Source organism: Bison bison, unplaced genomic scaffold, assembly GCF_000754665.1.
Source record: "Bison bison bison isolate TAMUID 2011002044 unplaced genomic scaffold, Bison_UMD1.0 scf7180017864361, whole genome shotgun sequence".
NCBI lineage: Eukaryota > Metazoa > Chordata > Mammalia > Artiodactyla > Bovidae > Bison > Bison bison.
The window spans coordinates 947606-966342 of record NW_011494933.1 but is presented as its reverse complement, the minus strand read 5'-3'; the positions used below and the strand labels follow the sequence as shown (position 1 = coordinate 966342).

Here is an 18737-nt window from a genome sequence, read left to right as displayed (position 1 = left end):
ACTGTTTCCCCATCTATTTCCCATGAAGTGGTGGGACCGGATGCCATGATCTTAGTTTTCTGAATGTTGAGCTTTAAGCCAGCTTTTTTACTCTCCTCTTTCACTTTCATCAAGAGGCTTTTTAGTTCCTCTTCACTTTCTGCCATAAGGGTAGTGTCATCTGCATATCTGAGGTTATTGATATTTCTCCCAGCAATCTTGATTCCAGCTTGTGCTTCTTCCAGCCCGGCATTTCTCATGATGTACTCTGCATAGAAGTTAAATAAGCAGGGTGACAACATACATCCTTGACATACTCCTTTTCCTATTTGGAACCAGTCTGTTGTTCCATGTCCAGTTATAACTGCTGCTTCCTGACCTGCATATAGGTTTCTCATGAGGCAAGTCAGGTGGTCTGGTATTCCCATCTCTTTCAGAATTTTCCACAGTTTATTGTGATCCACACAGTCAAAGGCTTTGGCACAGTCAATAAAGCAGAAATTGATGTTTTTCTGGAACTCTCTTGCTTTTTCCATGATCCAGCAGATGTTGGCAATTTGATCTCTGGTTCCTCTGCCTTTCTAAAACCAGCTTGAACATCTGGAAGTTCACGGTTCACATACTGCTGAAGCCTGGCTTAGAGAATTTTGAGCATTACTTTACTAGCGTGTGAGATGAGTGCAATTGTGTGGTAGTTTGAGCATTCTTTGGCATTGCCTTTCTTTGGGATTGGAATGAAAACTGACCTTTTCCAGTCCTGTGGCCACTGCTGAGTTTTCCAAATTTGCTGGTATATTGAGTGCAGCACTTTCACAGCATCATCTTTCAAGAGTTGAAATAGCTCAACTGGAATTCCATCACCTCCACTAGCTTTGTTTGTAGTGATGCTTTCTAAGGCCCACTTGACTTTGCATTCCAGGATGTCTGGCTCTAGGTGAGTGATCGTGATTATCTGGTCGTGAAGGTCTTTTTTGTAGTTCTTCTGTGTATTCTTGCCTCCTCTTCCTAATATCTTCTGCTTCTGTTAGGTCCATACCATTTCTATCCTTTATCAAGCCCACTTTTGCATAAAATGTTCCCTTCATATCTCTAATTTTCTTGAAGAGATCTCTAGTCTTTCCCATTCTGTTGTTTCCTCTATTTCTTTACATTGATCACTGAGGAAGGCTTTCTTATCTCTTCTTGCTATTCTTTGGAACTCTGCATTCAAATGGGTATATCTTTCCTTTTCTCCTTTGCTTCCTGCGTCTCTTCTTTTCACAGCTATTTGTAAGGCGTCCTCAGACAGCCATTTTGCTTTTTTGCATTTCTTTTCCATGGCGATGGTCTTGATCCCTGTCTCCTGTACAATGTCACGAACCTCCGTCCATAGTTCATCAGGAACTCTATCTATCAGATCTAGGCCCTTTAATCTTTTTCTCACTTCCACTGTATAATTATAAGTGATTTGATTTAGGTCATACCAGAATGGTCTAGTGGTTTTCCCCACTTTCTTCAATTTAAGTCTGAATTTGGCAATAAGGAGCTCATGATCTGAGCCACAGTCAGCTCCTGGTCTTGTTTTTGCTAACTGTATAGAGCTGCTCCATTTTTGGCTGCAAAGAACATAATCAATCTGATTTCGGTGTTGACCATCTGGTGATGTCCATGTATAGAATCTTCTCTTGTGTTGTTGGAGGATGGTGTTTGCTATGACCAGTGCCTTCTCTTGGCAAAACTCTATTAGCCTTTGCCCTGCTTCATTCCGTTCTCCAAGGCCAAATTTGCCTGTTACTCCAGGTATTTCTTGACTTCCTACTTTTGCATTCCAGTCCCCTATAATGAAAAGGACATCTTTTTGGGGTGTTAGTTCTAAAAGGTCTTGTAGGTCTTCACAGAACTGTTCAACTTCAGGTTCTTCAGCATTACTGGTTGGGGCATAGCCTTTGATTACTGTGATATTAAATGGTTTGCCTTGGAAATGAACAGAGATCATTGTGTCGTTTTTGAGGTTGCGTCCAAGTACTGCATTTCAGACTCTTTTGTTGACCATGATGGCTACTCCATTTCTTCTAAGGGATTCCTGCCCACAGTAGTAGATATAATGGTCATCTGAGTTAAATTCACCCATTCCAGTCCATTTTAGTTTGCTGATTCCTAGAATGTCGATGTTCACTCTTGCCATCTCTTATTTGACCATTTCCAATTTGCCTTGATTCGTGGACCTGACATTCCAGGTTCCTATTCAATATTGCTGTTTACAGCATGGGACCTTGCTTCTATCACCAGTCATATCCACAGCTGGGTATTGTTTTTGCTTTGGCTCCATCCCTTCATTGTTTCTGGAGTTATTTCTCCACTACTAATTGGTTCGGTTCAATCACTCAGTCATGTCCAACTCTTTGAGACCCCATAGACTGCAGCACTCCAGGCTTCCCTGTCCATCACCAACTCCGGGAGCTTGCTCAAACTCATGTCCATCGAATCGTGATGCCATCCAACCATCTCATCCTCTGTCATCCCCTTCTCCTCCTGCCTTCAATCTTTCCCAGCATCACGGTCTTTTCCAGTGAGTCAGTTCTTTGCATCAGGTGGCCAAAGCATCAGAGTTGATACTAATATCTGCTATTTAAGTACTCTAAGTTTGTTCATCGTCTTCAAGATCACCTTGGCAATTCTGGGCCTTCTTCATTTTTATATAAATTTTAAAATTAGCTTCCCAGATCCACAAAGATCCTCACTGGAATTTTTATGTTATTGCTGCTGCTGCTGCTGTTGTCCAGTCACCAAGTCCTGTCCTACTCTTTGCAGCCCCAGGGACTGTAGCATGCCAGGCTCCTCTGTCCTCGACTGTCTCCCAGAGATTGCTCAAATTTATGTCAGATGAGTCAGTAATACTGTCTGAACCATCTCATCCTCTGTTGCCCTGTTGCCTTCAATCTTTCCCAGCATCAGGGTCTTTTCCAGTGAGTCAGCTCTTCGTATCAGGTGGCCAAAGTATTGTAGCTTCCACCTCAGCAACAGTTCTTCCAATGAATATTCAAGGTTGATTTCCTTTAGTATTTACCAGTTTGATCTCCTTGCAGTCCAAGGGACTCTCGAGAGTCTTCTGTAGCACCACAATTTGAAAGCATCAGTTCTTCGGCACTCAGCCTTCTTCTGGTCCAACTCTCACATCCATACATGACTACTGGGAAAACCATACCTTTGACTACACAGACCTTTGTTGACAAAGTGATGTCTCTGCTTTTTAATACGCTGTTTCTCAGCTTTCCTTCCAAGAAGCAAGCATCTTTTAATTTCATGGCTGCAGTCACTGTCCACAGCGATTTTGGAACCCAAGAAAGGAAAGTCTCACTGCTTCTGCTTTTTCCCCATCTGTTTGTGATGAAATGATGGAATCGGATGCCATGATATTAGTTTTTTAATGTTGGGTTTCAGGCCAGGTTTTTCACTCTCTTCTTTCACCCTCATCAAGAGGCTTCTTAGTTCCTCTTCACTTTCTGCATCAAATGGAATCATTTGCATATCTGAGGCGGTTGGTATTTCTCCTGGTAGTCTTGATTCCAGCTTGTGATTTGTCCAGCCCAGCATTTCACATGAAGTACTCTGCGTAGAACTTAAATAAGCAGGTTGACAATATACAGCTTTGTCACCCTATACTATTTTTATTTAAATTACATTAAATCTATTAATTAATTTGGGGAGAATTGTTGTACTAAACATTGAGTCTTCCTATGCTTGAACATATTTGTGCTCAGTGTATGCTCAGTCATGTCTGACTCTCGGCCACCCCAGGGACTGTGGCCTGCCAGGCTCCTCTGTCCATGGAATTTTCCAGGCAACTGGAGTGGGTCACCAGTTCCTACTTCAAGGGATCTTTCTGACCCAGGGATCAAACCCAAGACTCTTGCATCTCCTGCATTGGCAGGCGAATTCTTTACTAACTGGTAAGAACCCATATTTAGGTCCTCTTTAATTATACTTGACAAAACTTTATTATTTTTCTATTTATTCCTTGGTGGAGTTTTTTGGTGCAGTAGTTAATTGTGTCTTTTTTACAGTTTTTTTCCCCATTTCTCTGTTAATAATGTGTAATAATAAAATTGATCTTGTGTACTGATATTAATATTCAGCAGCCTTGCTACACTCACTTATTAATTCTATACTTCCAAGATTCTTTTGGATTTTCTACCTATTCAATCATACAATTTTTGGATAGTAAAAATTTTATTTCTTCCTTTCTGAGCTTTATGAATTTTTTTTTCTTTTCCTTGCCTACTACATTAGCTTGGATGTCCAGTAAATATTAAATAAACATGGTGATAACAACACTCATGTCCTGTTCCTGACCTCAGGGGAAACCCTTAAGTAGTTTTGTTCCTATTCTTGAGGGGAATTCTTTCAATAGACAATTTCATTGAAAGTCTTTATTAGCTTAAGGAAGATCCCTTCTGTTCCTAGATTGCTAAATGTATGGGTATTGAATGTACTTTATTTATAAATTATCTGTTGTCATTCCTCACTAAAATGATCACTCTACAAACGCTTTATTGTTGTAATACCAGCAAGTATAACAGTGCCTAATGAAAAAAAATGAGCTTATGAATAAAGGATTGGGTGAACATAAAATTACTTTCTTTTCACCATTAGTATTTATAAGGAACAAGGTCAGAGAATAAAATTTGACCATGTTGTGTTGTGAAAAAAAATCACTCTAAACATTAAGAATAACTAAAACTTCTTTCCCAAACATAATAGAAATATAAGAAAACATTCCTGGCAACTAAATTTTTTTTTGTCCAATGCTGATGCTAAAGACCGACTCGAGCCAGTTGCTCTCCTTCATTTCTGATTCTGAGAGACTCACCTCATTCCTTACTTGGGTTCTCCCAAACAGCTCACAGTACATGTGTCCTCTCTCTAAGCCAAGGAGAGTAGATGGAACACAGGAGGAAGCTACGGAGAAAGCACGAGAGTTTTGTATAAGATCTGAAAGCTCCCACAACACTTAGTTAGGGTTGTCTAAAACCAGTAAAATCAGTTTTCAGTGGGAACAGATATAAAATTTAATCATCTGAATCCTTTGAAAATTGGATATTGTAAAGTTTAATTGAATTACATTGTCTTCCTTTCTAAATGAGTAACTCCTTTTTCTGTTAAAAATTCTGTTTTATTCAGTCTTGAAGGGAAGAAGAAAAACAGCACCCTCATACTAGTAAGTTTTATTTTAGAAAAGGGTTTCATCTTATTTGGTTTACTTTCATTTTTGAAAGATTTGTGCATTTTGTGAAAAATAAAGAGATGAAAGAATAAAAATTATAGTTCCCTTTTAGTGAGCAACACCATATTCTAGTTACTTAACTAAGCACTTTTCATGTAACTTTTCATTGAATTCTAGGAGTTAAAGAATGTGTTATCTTGTTTTCTAGATAATAACATAGAAACTTAGTGGGGCCCAAGGTTATATCGCTAGTTAAGTGTAAAAAAACAATACTCTTAACTTTTAGTCAGAGCCCAAGTCTTATGTATTAGGAAAAAATGGATTATTATCATTTAATTGGCAATCCTTGATTAAGGAAGCTGAGTGTCAAAAGGTGCCTTCCCCTTATCTATAGGTTCTTTAGGTTTGTATATTTTTCCAGATCACCAAGAATCAATCAGTTCAGTTTAGTCACTCAGTAGTGTCCGACTCTTTGCAACCCCATGGACTACAGCACACCAGGCCTCCCTGTCCATCACCAACTCCCAGAGTGTACTCAAACTCATGTCCATTGAGTCAGTGATGCCATCCAACAATCTTATCCTCTGTGATCCCCTTCTCCTCCCGCCTTCAGTCTTTCCCACCATCAGGGTCTTTTCAAACGAGTCAGTTCTTCAAATCAGGTGGCCAAAATACTGGAGTTTCAGCTTCCGCATCAGTCCTTCCAATGAACACCCAGGACTGTCTACTTTAGGATGGAATGGTTGGATCTCCTTGCAGTCCAAGGGACTCTCAAGAGTCTTCTCCAACACCACAGTTCAAAAGCATCAGTTCTTCAGCACTCAGCTTTCTTTATAGTCCAACTCTCACATCCATACATGACTACTGAGAAAACCATAGCTTTGACTAGATGGACCTTTGTTGGCAAAGTAATGTCTCTGCTTTTTAATAAGCTATCTAGGTTGGTCATAACTTTTCTTCCAAGGAGCAAGCGCCTTTTAATTTCATGGCTGCAGTCACCATCTGAAATAGTGTTACAGATGAGAACCAATAGTGTTTGTAAATTTTAATTATATCAGAGAATTACTTAACTATGTGAAGAGAAAAGTTATATAAATTAGTAAATGCTCATCTTATCTCTAAACTCCATATTTGGCCCATAAATGTTGGTTAAGGGTCCTGAATTTGGAGTTGTGTAATTTGGGTTAGAATTAAGATTCTGAATTCAGGTTCTATCCCATATTTCCATTGACTTGTGGCAAATTACATCATCTTTCCAAATATCAATTTCCTTATCTGTAAAATGGAGTTAGTGGCTTTCAGCACAGAGTTCTAGTGAGAATTAAATGAGACAATACTTGAAAAACAGTTAAGATAGTCTCAATTGCAATGATAGTTTTTAATATAGTATCAGAGTAGGAAATACTACAGAAAAAAATATTGAAGAGACACAACTAACTTAAATAGATACATAATAAAATAATAATTTACATTAACTGTAAGATTTCAATGTAGTTTTGTAACAACTTAAGAAATGACACTTAAAATTGAGAATTTGACTTGAGTTCTCTCTCTATTTCTGACAAAAGTTGGTAGAGTAGAGAAATAAAGGAGTGACAAGAAGCCAGGATAATCAAACCATGAATGACTATGTTTCAACTGTTTTTTTTGTTTTGTTTTGTTTTGTTTTTTTCAACTGTTTTTTATCATGACGTTTGAAGTATTAGGCAACAGATACTTATTCTCAATATAATTAATTCTGATGTAAAACATCCCCAAAGTAGAATTAAAGGAAATCAGATAAGGAAGAGCTGTAAAGAAAAAAGGAAGGGCCTTACAGTTATGCCTGCTGTGAATTTACATAAGCCTATCAGAGGGGCCCTCTATGATGTTCAGAAAAGGACAGCAAATGCCTGAGCAATCTTTCCAAAGAATTCTGAAATCTGTTGCACTGTCCTCATATATAAACTTTGAGTAAAGGCCAACTAGAAAAATGAATAAAGAGGAGAGAAGAAAAAAGATAGGGAAAGGTAGGAACTATAGGAGACAGAGAATAGAGCTAAAAGTAGTTGGAGGGGTGACTTTATTCATAAACTAGGAAATCTCAGCTCACTTTTCCCAGAGGAAGTGGAAATCAGCAATTAACTGATTACTAGGAAACCCTAAGAGAAGTCTACTTGTTTTCAGTATGTGAAAGTAAAACTGCAACAAGTAATTGACTAGTAATCTTAACTAATAGGGTGTCCTGAGGACATGCAAAATGTTAAGCAAGAGGAGAGTATTTAAGTAGAGACGTTTAACTGCAGGGAAACCAAAAGCATCATCTTTATGTCGGAAAAAAAAGAAAAACGTATTTAAGCATCACCAGTCACACTTAGCAAATGTCTCTTTACCAGGGCCACCTTATTTATTACCTAAAAGGCAGCAGGACACAAGACTTTGCCATGACTGGGGCCATCAGATTTCTATGCCCCTGACTGTATCTTCCTATTCTTTCGCATGCCTTTCTAGAAGGCTTCCCAGAGCTTAGAAGCCCCAAGAACGTCTGGTGTGGGTGATTCATTAATCAAGCAATTATTTAATATAATGGCTTGATCAGTTCTTAAATTCTTAAATACAATGTCCCCTCTGTCACATAACACTCTGATGAGCCTCTGCCCCCCCCCCCATATAGTACTGTAGTGAGAAAAAGAAAAAACTCTAGGACATACATAGAAGATACAAGAACAGAAGCAAAAGAGGGAAGAACATTGGCATTTTAAATTACCCAGCATGTGCCTGGACTATGTAGACACTTTCTCACAAAAGGAATAAAATAGGTATTGCTGTCCATATTTTTGCCTACGTGAACACCAACATTAAAGGGGTTATATGACTTGCCCACAGCCACACAGCTCAAATGTGTTGGAACCTAGAAATAAATAAACTAAAAAGCTTCTAACTCCAAAGGCTGTACTTGTTCAACTCCACTGACATGAGTAACAAGAGTAACATGAGTAGTATGCAAAAGAGAATAAAATAGGGGAACTAAAACAGATTCGATTTACATATGCCCTTTACAGAGAGAGCAAGAGTTCCCTCACATCAGCAGAGTACCTAATCATGAGAAAGTGAAATTGAAGACTGTCCTTATTGAGAGATTATGTTATTACACCCATTCTATATCACTAACCCTGTTCCTCCTGCATACATCAGAACCACCATGCAGCCTCGTACTACATCTTTACCTTTGGTCTCTTTCATTGCCCAATAAATCATAAGATCTAACTGATCCTTTTCCTGCCAGTAGGCACTACCTTCATTCTTTTGGAAAATTAAATCATAGAGGGGTGGTAACAAGTGGTAGGCTGTGCAGGGGGAGTAGTCTGTCCACCCTCGTTAGCCTCTAGAGACCCATCAGAACCAGTCACATAAGAACTGCTATTGAAAATACGAGGATGTTTTTCTCCATGCAGAAGGGACATCATTTGAAGAATCTACCGTTCTAGGACCTTATTGAATTGAGTGTCACTGCTGAAATTAAAGTGTGACTGTATAATTTTGTGATGATTAATATCATCTTATGAGATGTCAGGACAGACACCTTACACTGCTTTCATTTATGCTTTAGTAAAGAAACTCTACCTGGAGAAGCATAAAAATAGACTCCTACTCCTGCATATAAATTAGAGAACTGTGTCATTTCCCACACTCACCTAAACTGCAGATCAGAGAAAATGAAGGAAATAAAATAAGCCCAAATATGAAATTCAAAAGAACAACAAAGCTGACTCTCAAGGAAATAGAGGTTTTTTGATGGAAAGTTTGCTTCCAAGAACTTGAAAGAAAGGAAAAGCATGATGAACATGAGTTCCACCAAGGAGCACAGTGATTCTTGGGTTGTTTTACGATGATTTCATTTCTCAGCTTTTTTCCATCATTTTTTTTTCTTTCCTTCAGTTTTCTCTATTTTTTTTTTCAAAAACAATTCCCACATTTCCCTTTTTCTCCCTTTTATGCATTAGTATAAAAAGCAGAGGAAACAGACATCAAATTGCCAACATTTGTTGGATCATCGGAGAAAGCAATGGCACCCCACTCCAGTACTCTTGCCTGGAAAATCCCATGGATGGAGGAGCCCGGTGGGCTGCAGTCCATGGGGTTGCTGAGGGTCGGAAACAACTGAGCGACTTCCCTTTCACTTTTCACTTTCATGCATTGGAGAAGGAAATGGCAGCCCACTCCAGTGTTCTTGCCTGGAGAATCCCAGGGACGGGGGAGCCTGGTGGGCTTCCATCTATGGGGTCGCACATAGTCGGACACGACTGAAGCGACTTAGCAGCAGCAGCAGCAGTTGGATCATCAAAAAAGCAAGAGAGTCCCAGAAAAACATCTATTTCTGCTTTATTGACTATGCCAAAGCCTGTGTAGATCACAATAAACTGTGGAAAATTCTGAAAGAGATGGGAATACCAGACCACCTGACCTGCCTCTTTAGAAACCTGTATACAGGTCAGGAAGCAATAGTTAGAACTGGACATGGAACAACAGACTGGTTCTAAATAGGAAAAGGAGTACGTCAAGGCTGTATATTGTCACCCTGCTTGCAGAGTACATCATGAGAAACGCTGGGCTGGAAGAAGAACAAGCTGGAATCAAGATTGCCAGGAGAAATATCAATAACCTCAGATATGCAGATGACACCACCCTTATGGCAGAAAGTGACGAAGAACTAAAGAACCTCTTGATGAAAGTGAAAGAGGAGAGTCAAAAAGTTGGCTTAAAACTCAGCATTCAGAAAACTAAGATCATGGCATCTGGTCCCATCACTTCATGGCAAATAGATGGAGAAACAGGGGAAACAGTGGCTGACTTTATTTTGGGGGGGCTCCCAAATCACTGCAGATGGTGATTGCAGCCATGAAATTAAAAGACGCTTACTCCTTGGAAGGAAAGTTATGACCAACCTAGACAGCATATTAAAAAGCAGAGACATTTATTTGTCAACAAAGGTCCGTCTGGTCAAAGCTATGGTTTTTCCAGTAGTCATGTATGGATGTGAGAGTTGGACTATAAAGGAGCTGAGCACCAAAGAATTGATGCTTTTGAACTGTGGTGTTGGAGAAGACTCTTGAGAGTCCCTTGGACTGCAAGGAGATCCAACCAGTCCATCCTAAAGGAGATCAGTCCTGGGTAGTCATTGGAAGAAGCTGAAACTCTGATACTTTGGCCACCTGATGCGAAGAGCTGACTTATTTGTAAAGACTATGATGTTTGGAAAGATTGAGGGCGGGAGGAGAAGGGGACGACAGAGGGTGAGATGGTTGGATGGCAACACTGACTCGATGAACATGAGTTTGGGTAAACTCCAGGAGTTGGTGATGCACACAGGGAGGCCTGGCGTGCTGCAGTACGCGGGGCCGCAAAGTGTTGGATACGACTGAGCAGCTGAACTGAACTGAACTGAACTGAACTTATTCACAAACGTAAGGAGTAACCCAGATAAATTATGGAATTATTTTGTTGGCAATGTTGTGTTACAACCCATGTCAGAGTGATCTAAATACTATTAGAACTCTACAACACATTTCCCACTCATATTCCCTGCACTGCATTCCCTGCTTATCCCCCATTTCTCTCCAAACTTAAATTATACAAAGATCCTAAAAGTTAAAAATTCTAAAGTCCTTTGGAATGATTGTGTATTTCCGTCTTACACCGATTTTATATGCATGTCTCATGTTTTAAAACTTTTAAAAAGAGTTGTATCACAGTCTCTGGTTGTTCCCCAAGTAACAGATTTTCCTTTGTTACAATTCATGTTCAAAGCTTTACATGTATGTAAGATAGTATAAATGGTATCTTCTAAATGCATATATAGGATTACATTACTGGATGGATAGATGGACAGATATACATACAGATGAACAGGCAATCAGTGTAGCTGAAATTAATTGAATTATCTTTTTGCTCTTCCCTACGCCCTAGGAACTGAAGAGGAAGATGAAGGGGATGACCATCTTTTGGGATCTGTTGAAGAGTTCTGGTGGTTTCCACATATGTGGAGCCATATGCAGCCCCACCTCTTCCATAATGAGTCATCTTTGGTGGAACAGATGATTCTCAACAAAAAGTTTGCCTTAGTAAGTAACTCACTTTGAACTAAAGTACACAGACTACTAAAGTGACTGGCTTTTTATATTGAGAACATCTGAGGTTTGGGCATACGGGCACTTTTAAGCAGTCATTTCTATGTGATGGTCGGAAACACTCAGTAGTGCAGCCTGTCAGCTTGTGACTTTTGAATTCGTATTGGATGCTCATCACTATGCTTCATGTTTTGAGGGGTCTAATTTAAAAGGAAAGTTTCAGGACACTCACAGGGCTCAGCTACATGACATTATGGTCAGAGCTCATAAAATATGGTTCACATCCAGAAAGAGCTTTCAGCTGCACTGAGAAGACAAAATACACACATAAAACAAATCTCCACTTAGAAAATAAACGTACACTTACCAAAGATGGGGGAGGGATGAAAAAGGAACTGGGGATACAGTTACAAACTACTTCATATAAAATAGATAAACAATGAGGTCTTACTGTATAGCACAGGAAACTATATTTGACATGCTATGCTTTTGAACTGTGGTGTTGGAGAAGACTCTTGAGAGTCCCATGGACTTCAAGGAGATCCAACCAGTCCATTCTGGAGGAGATCAGCCCTGGGTGTTCTTTGGAAGGATTGATGCTAAAGCTGAAACTCCAGTACTTTGGGCACCTCATGTGAAGAGTTGACTCATTGGAAAAGACCCTGATGCTGGGAGGGATTGAGGGCAGGAGGAGAAGGGGACGACAGAGGATGAGATGGCTGGATGGCATCACTGACTCGATGGACGTGAGTCTGAGTGAACTCCGGGAGTTGGTGATGGACAGGGAGGCCTGGTGTGCTGTGATTCATGGGGTCACAAAGAGTGGGACACGACTGAGCGACTGAACTGAACTGAACTGAATAAACCATAATAGAAAAGACTATGAAATGAATATATATATACACACACATACATATAGATATATAATTGAATCATTTTACTGTAAACAGAAGCTAGCACAACACTGTTAGTCAACTATAGTTCAGTTTAAAAAAACAGTCTTCAGTAAAATGAGATATTCCTGGACCTAGTGCCAAACTGTATAAACGTAAAATTCACCATCAGAGAAGGAAGTGTCGTTGAGAGTATCCAGGGAAATGCTGTGTAAATAGGATTTCAGGTACATTCTGAAATAAGAATAAGATTTAAGTGTCAGGGAGAATTTGGAGTTAAATGAGGCTGAGGGAAACACAGGTAGGAGGTGTTCGCTGGCAGGTGGTAATGGAATCTCAATCTGGAAAGGCAAGAGGAATGGGAAGAAAACCATTTAAAAGACATCAAATACATATAACACAAGGAAGGAACATTTATTTGACTGAGCAAGATACACTGTTTTAAAACCAAGAGGATTCTGATTCTGGACAGGAAATTTTACAGTTAAAGTTAAGTGCAGTACATGGGAAAATGTGCTTGTGATGAGTGGAGATGGTATAGAGAAGTTAACAAACCAACAGGGCATGTTTGGGGTGGGAGGGTGTTTATCTTTGTATTATTCTGATGGGCACACAAACATGTGGAAGGAGTCCAGACAAGTAGCTCTTTACTGAACCAGCATTCTCCTTCCTGGGCAGAGAGTACACTGGGGCAAGGACTGTGTTCTGCCTATCACAGTTCCCAGTTCATAAACATACTCAGTGAATATTCGTAGTATGAACAATTAAAGCGGCAGAAATTACCTCTCAAAAAGCAAGTGAAGTGTAATATATCTTTATTACAGTATTTTTCTTATTTGCAAACCCCAAAATTTATATTACAGTGTTCATAGATTATGTTGTTAATAAAGCTAAAACCATCAGATCATATTTCTAGGTTCAGTTCAGTCAGTCAGTCGTGTCCCAACTCTTTGCGACTCCAGGGACTGCAGCACACCAGGCTTCCCTGTCCATCACCAATTCCTGGAGCCTACTCAAACTCATGTCCATCGCGTCAGTGATGCCATCCAACCATCTCATCCTCTGTTGTCCCCTTCTTCTCCTGCCTTCAATCTTTCCCATCATCAAGGTCTTCTCCAATGAGTCTGTTCTTCATATCAGGTGGCCAAAGTATTGGAGTTTCAGCTTCAGCATCAGTCCTTCCAATGAATATTAAGGACTGATTTCCTTTAGGATGGACTGGTTGGATCTCCTTGCAGTCCAAGGTACTCTCAAGAGTCTTCCCCAACGCCACAGTTCAAAAGCATCAATTCTTCAGCGCTCAGCTTTCTTTATAGTCCGAGTCTCACATCCATACATGACTACTGGAAAAACCATAGCTTTGACTAGATGGACCTTTGTTAGCAAAATAACAAAGGTCTGCTTTTTAATATGTTATCTAGGTTAGTCATAGCTTTTCTTTCCAGGAACAAATGTCTTTTAATTTCATGGCTGCAGTCACCATCTGCAGTGATTTTGGAGCCCCCCAAAAAATGAAGTCTGTCACTGTTTCCACTGTTTCCCCATCTATTTGCCATGAAGTGATGGGATCAGATGCCATGATCTTAGTTTTCTGATGTTGAGTTTTAAGCCAACATTTCCACTCTCCTCTTTCACTTTCATCAAGAGGGTCTTTAGTTCTTCTTCCCTTTCTGCCATAAGGGTGGTGTCATCTGCATATCTGAGGTTATTGATATTTCTCCTGACAATCTTGATTCCAGGTTGTGCTTCATACAGTCCAGCGTTTCTCATGATGTACTCTGCATATAAGTTAAATAAGCAGGGTGACAATATACAGCCTTGACGTACTCCTTTCCCGATTGGAACCAGTCTGTTGTTCCTGTTCTAATGTTGCTTCTTGACCTGCATACAGATTTCTCAGGAGGTAGATCAGGTGGTCTGTTTTTCCCAGCTCTTTAAGAATTTTCCACAATTTGTTGTGATCCACACAGTCAAAGGCTCTGGCGTAGTGTTGTTCATGTACTGTATTTCTAGGTAAATCCTACTAATTGTAGTCTAAGGCTAGTGTGCAAAAGAATTAAAATACATTACACTAGTTAATTTGGATATGATTTGGGAAATTCTAAAATATAACCACTCCCTTGACCAAATTTTTTTTTCTATAGATTTGAAGTCCTGACCCCAGAACTAGGGGCTTCCCAGGTGGCTCAATGGTAAAAGAATCCGCCTGCTAATGCAGGAGATGCTGGTTCGATCCAGTGTTGGAAAGATTCCTGGAGGAGGAAATGGTAACCCACTTCAGTATTCTTTCTGGAGAATCCCATGGATAAAGGAGCCTGGTGGGTGACAGTCCACAGTCGCAAAGAGTTGGATGCGACTGAACATGCACCAGAACTAGAAATGACTCATTTGAAGCATAATCTCAATTTTGAGGTTTCCTGCAATTTTGCCTTTTCCAGTGTTATAGTTTCCAAACCCTGAAACTATATGGAACTCTGTGGAAAGAAGAGCACATGTTATATCTCCCTTGGCTGGCCCCCCAGTTATGTAACTATCAGTTTTTTTGGTTAATCAGAATTTAAGAAAGTGCTGATGGCCACTTGCCCAATTAACATGAAATGTATTTTACATAAACTTCTAAAGCCCCAGGAGGTTTGAATAGTTGACTCACATAGTATCTTACTCGAATTTGTACAACAAAAGTTTAGAATTTGTGAAACACGCTGATTTTTCCACAAGAATATAGAAGACCAAATACTATGGGTAGCATCAGGAGCCCATATTTACCTTTTAACTTCAAACTACTCCCCAAAATAGAAAATGGCTTCAAGTGCACATTTTACAGACACTGATATTTTGTCAATAAAACACAAATAGGTCCCTACATGCTAGTATTTTGAATATGTTGACAGTATTTGCAAACTCCTGTGAGATGGAGAGCCACCATTCTTCCCTAAAAATATATATATAAATAGGACTAGTAAACAGCACGTAGAAGTGGATAAACATTGCCACAGTTTGTAATAGCACTAAAAATCCCCTCAATGTAGCAAACAGTAATTCTGTCATCTTCAGAAATCTAAAAGACTGCTGATATTGGCAATGTTAATCAGCAAGAGAGGATATGGAGAAGAAAATTATTTTGTAGTTTCTTTTTAAATCTGTGGAGAAAGGAAGGAATTTTTAAAAGAGGAAAATACATAAAATATAAGAAAGTACTAATAAAAGATAAACTAAGAAGTGATAGAGAAGATTTCAAGGTATGTTGTTATTGTTGTTTTGGTAGTCTTCAAAAAAAATTTTACCAAGGCATATTTGACTACATTCGCTGTTATATTCCCCTGAAAACAGAACATTATCTGGAATAATAGTATTCTGTTATGACTTGGATGAATTAATCAACATATGCCAATATTATTCCGTTCAGTTCAATCACTCAGTCATGTTCAACTCTTTGTGACCCCATGGACCGCAGCACACCAGGCCTCCCTGTCCACCACCAATTCCCGGAGTTTACTCAAACTCACGTCCATTGAGTTGGTGATGCCATCCAACCATATCATTCTCTGTCATCCCCTTCTCCTCCCACCTTCAGTCTTTCCCACCATCAGGGTCTTTTCCAATGAGTAAGTTCTTCTCAGGTGGCCAAAGTATTGGAGTTTCAGCTTTAGCATCAGTCCTTCCAATGAATATTCACTACTGATTTCCTTTAGGATGGACTGGTTGGATCTTCTTGCCATCCAAGGGACTCTCAAGAGTCTTCCCCAACACCACAGTTCAAAAGCATCAATTCTTCAGTGCTCAGCTTTCTTTATAGTCCAACTCTCACATCCATAAATGACCACTGGAAAAACCATAGCTTTGACTAGACGGACCTTTGTTAGCAAAATAATATCTCTGCTTTTTAATATGCTATCTAGGTTGGTCATAGCTTTTCTTCCAAGGAGCAAACGTCTTTTAATTTCATGGCTGCAGTCACCATCTGCAGTGATTTTGGAGCCCCAGAAATAAAGTTTGTCACTGTTTCCACTGTTTCCCCATCTACTTGCCATGAAGTGATGGGACCAGATGCCATGATCTTCGTTTTCTGAATGTTGAGTTTTAAGCCAACTTTTTCACTTTCATCAAGAGGCTTTTGAGTTCCTCTTCACTTTCTGCCATAAGGGTGGTGTCATCTGCATATCTGAGGTTATTGATATTTCTCCTGGAAATCTAGATTCCAGCTTGTGCTTCTTCCAGCCCAGCGTTTCTCATGATGTACTCTGCATATAAGTTAGATAAGCAGGGTGACAATATACAGCCTTGATGTACTCCTTTTCCTATTTAGAACCAGTCTGTTGTTCCATGTCCAGTTCTAAGTGTTGCTTCCTGACCTGCATACAGATTTCTCAGGAGGCAGGTCAGGTGGTCAGGTATTCCCATCTCTTTCAGAATTTTCCACAGTTTATTATGATCCACACGGTTAGAGGCTTTGGCATAGTCAATAAAGCAGAAATAGATGTCTTTCTGGAATTCTCTTGCTCTTTTCCACGATCCAACGGATGTTGATAATTTGATCTCTGGTTCCTCTGCTTTTTCTAAAACCAGCTTGAACATCTGGATGTTCACGGTTCACGCATTGTTGATGCCTGGCTTGGAGAATTTTGAGCATTACTTTACTAGCATGTGAGATGAATGAAAATGAGCAGTAGTTTGAGCATTCTTTGGTATTGCCTTTCTTTGGGATTGGAATGAAAACTGACCTTTTCTAGTCCTGTGGCTACTGCTGAGTTTTCCAAATTTGCTGGCATTTTGAGTGCACCACTTTCACAGCATCATCTTTTAGGATTTGAAATAACTCAACTGGAATTCCATCACCTCCACAAGCTTTGTTCATAGTGATGCTTCCTAAGGCCCACTTGACTTCACATTCCAGGGCAAATGATCATGAATTGAAAGAATAGTTCACATTTGAAATTTGGTCATTCTTAACCTCACATGTTAAACAGAGGACATTTCTTAAAAATGCCATTCCTAGTTTCAGGTTGACAACCCAAATTATGGTCTTGAGGCAGCAGAGAACATTCATAAAAGTTTAATCAGATACAGAATCAATTGACTTTTTTGACAGGAGAAGACACACATAAAAAGAGACTGGATCCAGGATCACTCCCTCCTGGGTCATAACAACGTGAAAGAGAACAGAAGCTTTGGGGAACAGTGATTAGTATATAACACACAGTGGAGAACAGCTGTTGTTTTTATTATCAGTATATTCAGTATCATAAAACTGCCATCTTCAGTTTTTGCCTGGGTTTCTGTGTTTAGAGTGACAGGTATGAGGGACAAAGATCCTCAAGTTTAAAAACTTATTTTATATTGGGGAAGACATTGGTTCATGTGAATTCTACATTTTCTAGTATGTGTTCTCTAATGCCCACTAAGGCATTAGTCACAAAGCTGCTTTGCTGTTAAATTTAAAGATGCAATAAGAAAAGTTCAAGGGTTTTATTTATTTTTTTATATATTCTATATTATTTCCTTAAATTCTTACAGCAGCTCTGAACTGTAGGAATACTTATTCTCACACCATGAAGAAGAACACTGAAAAGTCAGAGAAATTACAGTGACCCACTCATGGTGATAAAGCTCACTAGTGGTAGAATTTAAAACCAGAAATCCTCTTTTATTTTTAAACCGCATAAATTGTGATTCCAAGCGTCCTCACTGGCCTCCTAAACCAATTCACAGGTATAAGTCTAGATTTCTCTTTTGCCTGGTAACCCAAGAGGGTATCTGGGACTTCTGCTAACATCAGGGAAATTGAGAACTAGAGGTGAAATCCATAGGGCAACATTTCCCTTAGGTTCCCAAATGCTCCTTGAGCTAGGCAGAGTTTATAACATGTTGGGAAGGAAGACAAACAACTGCATTGGGGGAACTTTTCACATGACTGACCGGCATTTATCATGTATAACACAAGTTGGTTGTGTGTGCTCAGTCATTTGCAACCCCCGTGGACTGTAGCCCGCCAGGTTCCTGTGTCCATGGAATTTTCCAGGCAAGAATACTGGAGTGAGTTGCCATTCCCTACTCCAGGGGATCTTCCCAACCTAGGTATCAAACCCACATCCCTTTCCTCTCCTGTACTGGCAGGCTGATTCTTTACCAACTGTAGCACCTTGGAAGCCCCATCATGTCTACTTTACAGCCCCATACAGAGTCTACTTTATTTTTTTTTTTTTTTTTTAGTTCAATGGCACTTCTATTTTTCCCAGTGGTACTTTCTTTAAATTTATTTATTTTTAATTGAAGGATGATTGCTTTACAGTATTTTGTTGGTTTCTACCAAACATCAACATGAATCAGCCATAAGTTTACCCATGTCCCTTCCCACTTCAACATCCCTTCCACCTTCCTCCCTGTCCTACCCCTCTAGGTTGATACCAAGCCCCAGTTTGAGTTCCCTGAGTCCTATAGCAAATTCCCATCAGCTGTCTATTTTACACATGTAATATATGTTTCCGTGTTACTCTCTCCATACATCCCACCCTCTACTTCCTCCCTTCTGGCCATGTCCATAAGTCTGCTCTCTAT

General features: G+C 39.6%; 1 protein-coding gene across 1 annotated transcript in view; it reads left to right on the top strand.

Annotated features, from left to right (window-relative positions):
• Positions 1-18737, top strand: part of NDST3 (N-deacetylase/N-sulfotransferase (heparan glucosaminyl) 3) — a 182278-nt gene that overhangs the window by 69213 nt on the left and 94328 nt on the right. Inside the window, exon 4 of the mRNA XM_010855234.1 lies at positions 11129-11283. Within this exon, the coding sequence (XP_010853536.1) occupies positions 11129-11283 (155 nt within the window). The remainder of the gene's footprint in view (positions 1-11128; positions 11284-18737) is intronic.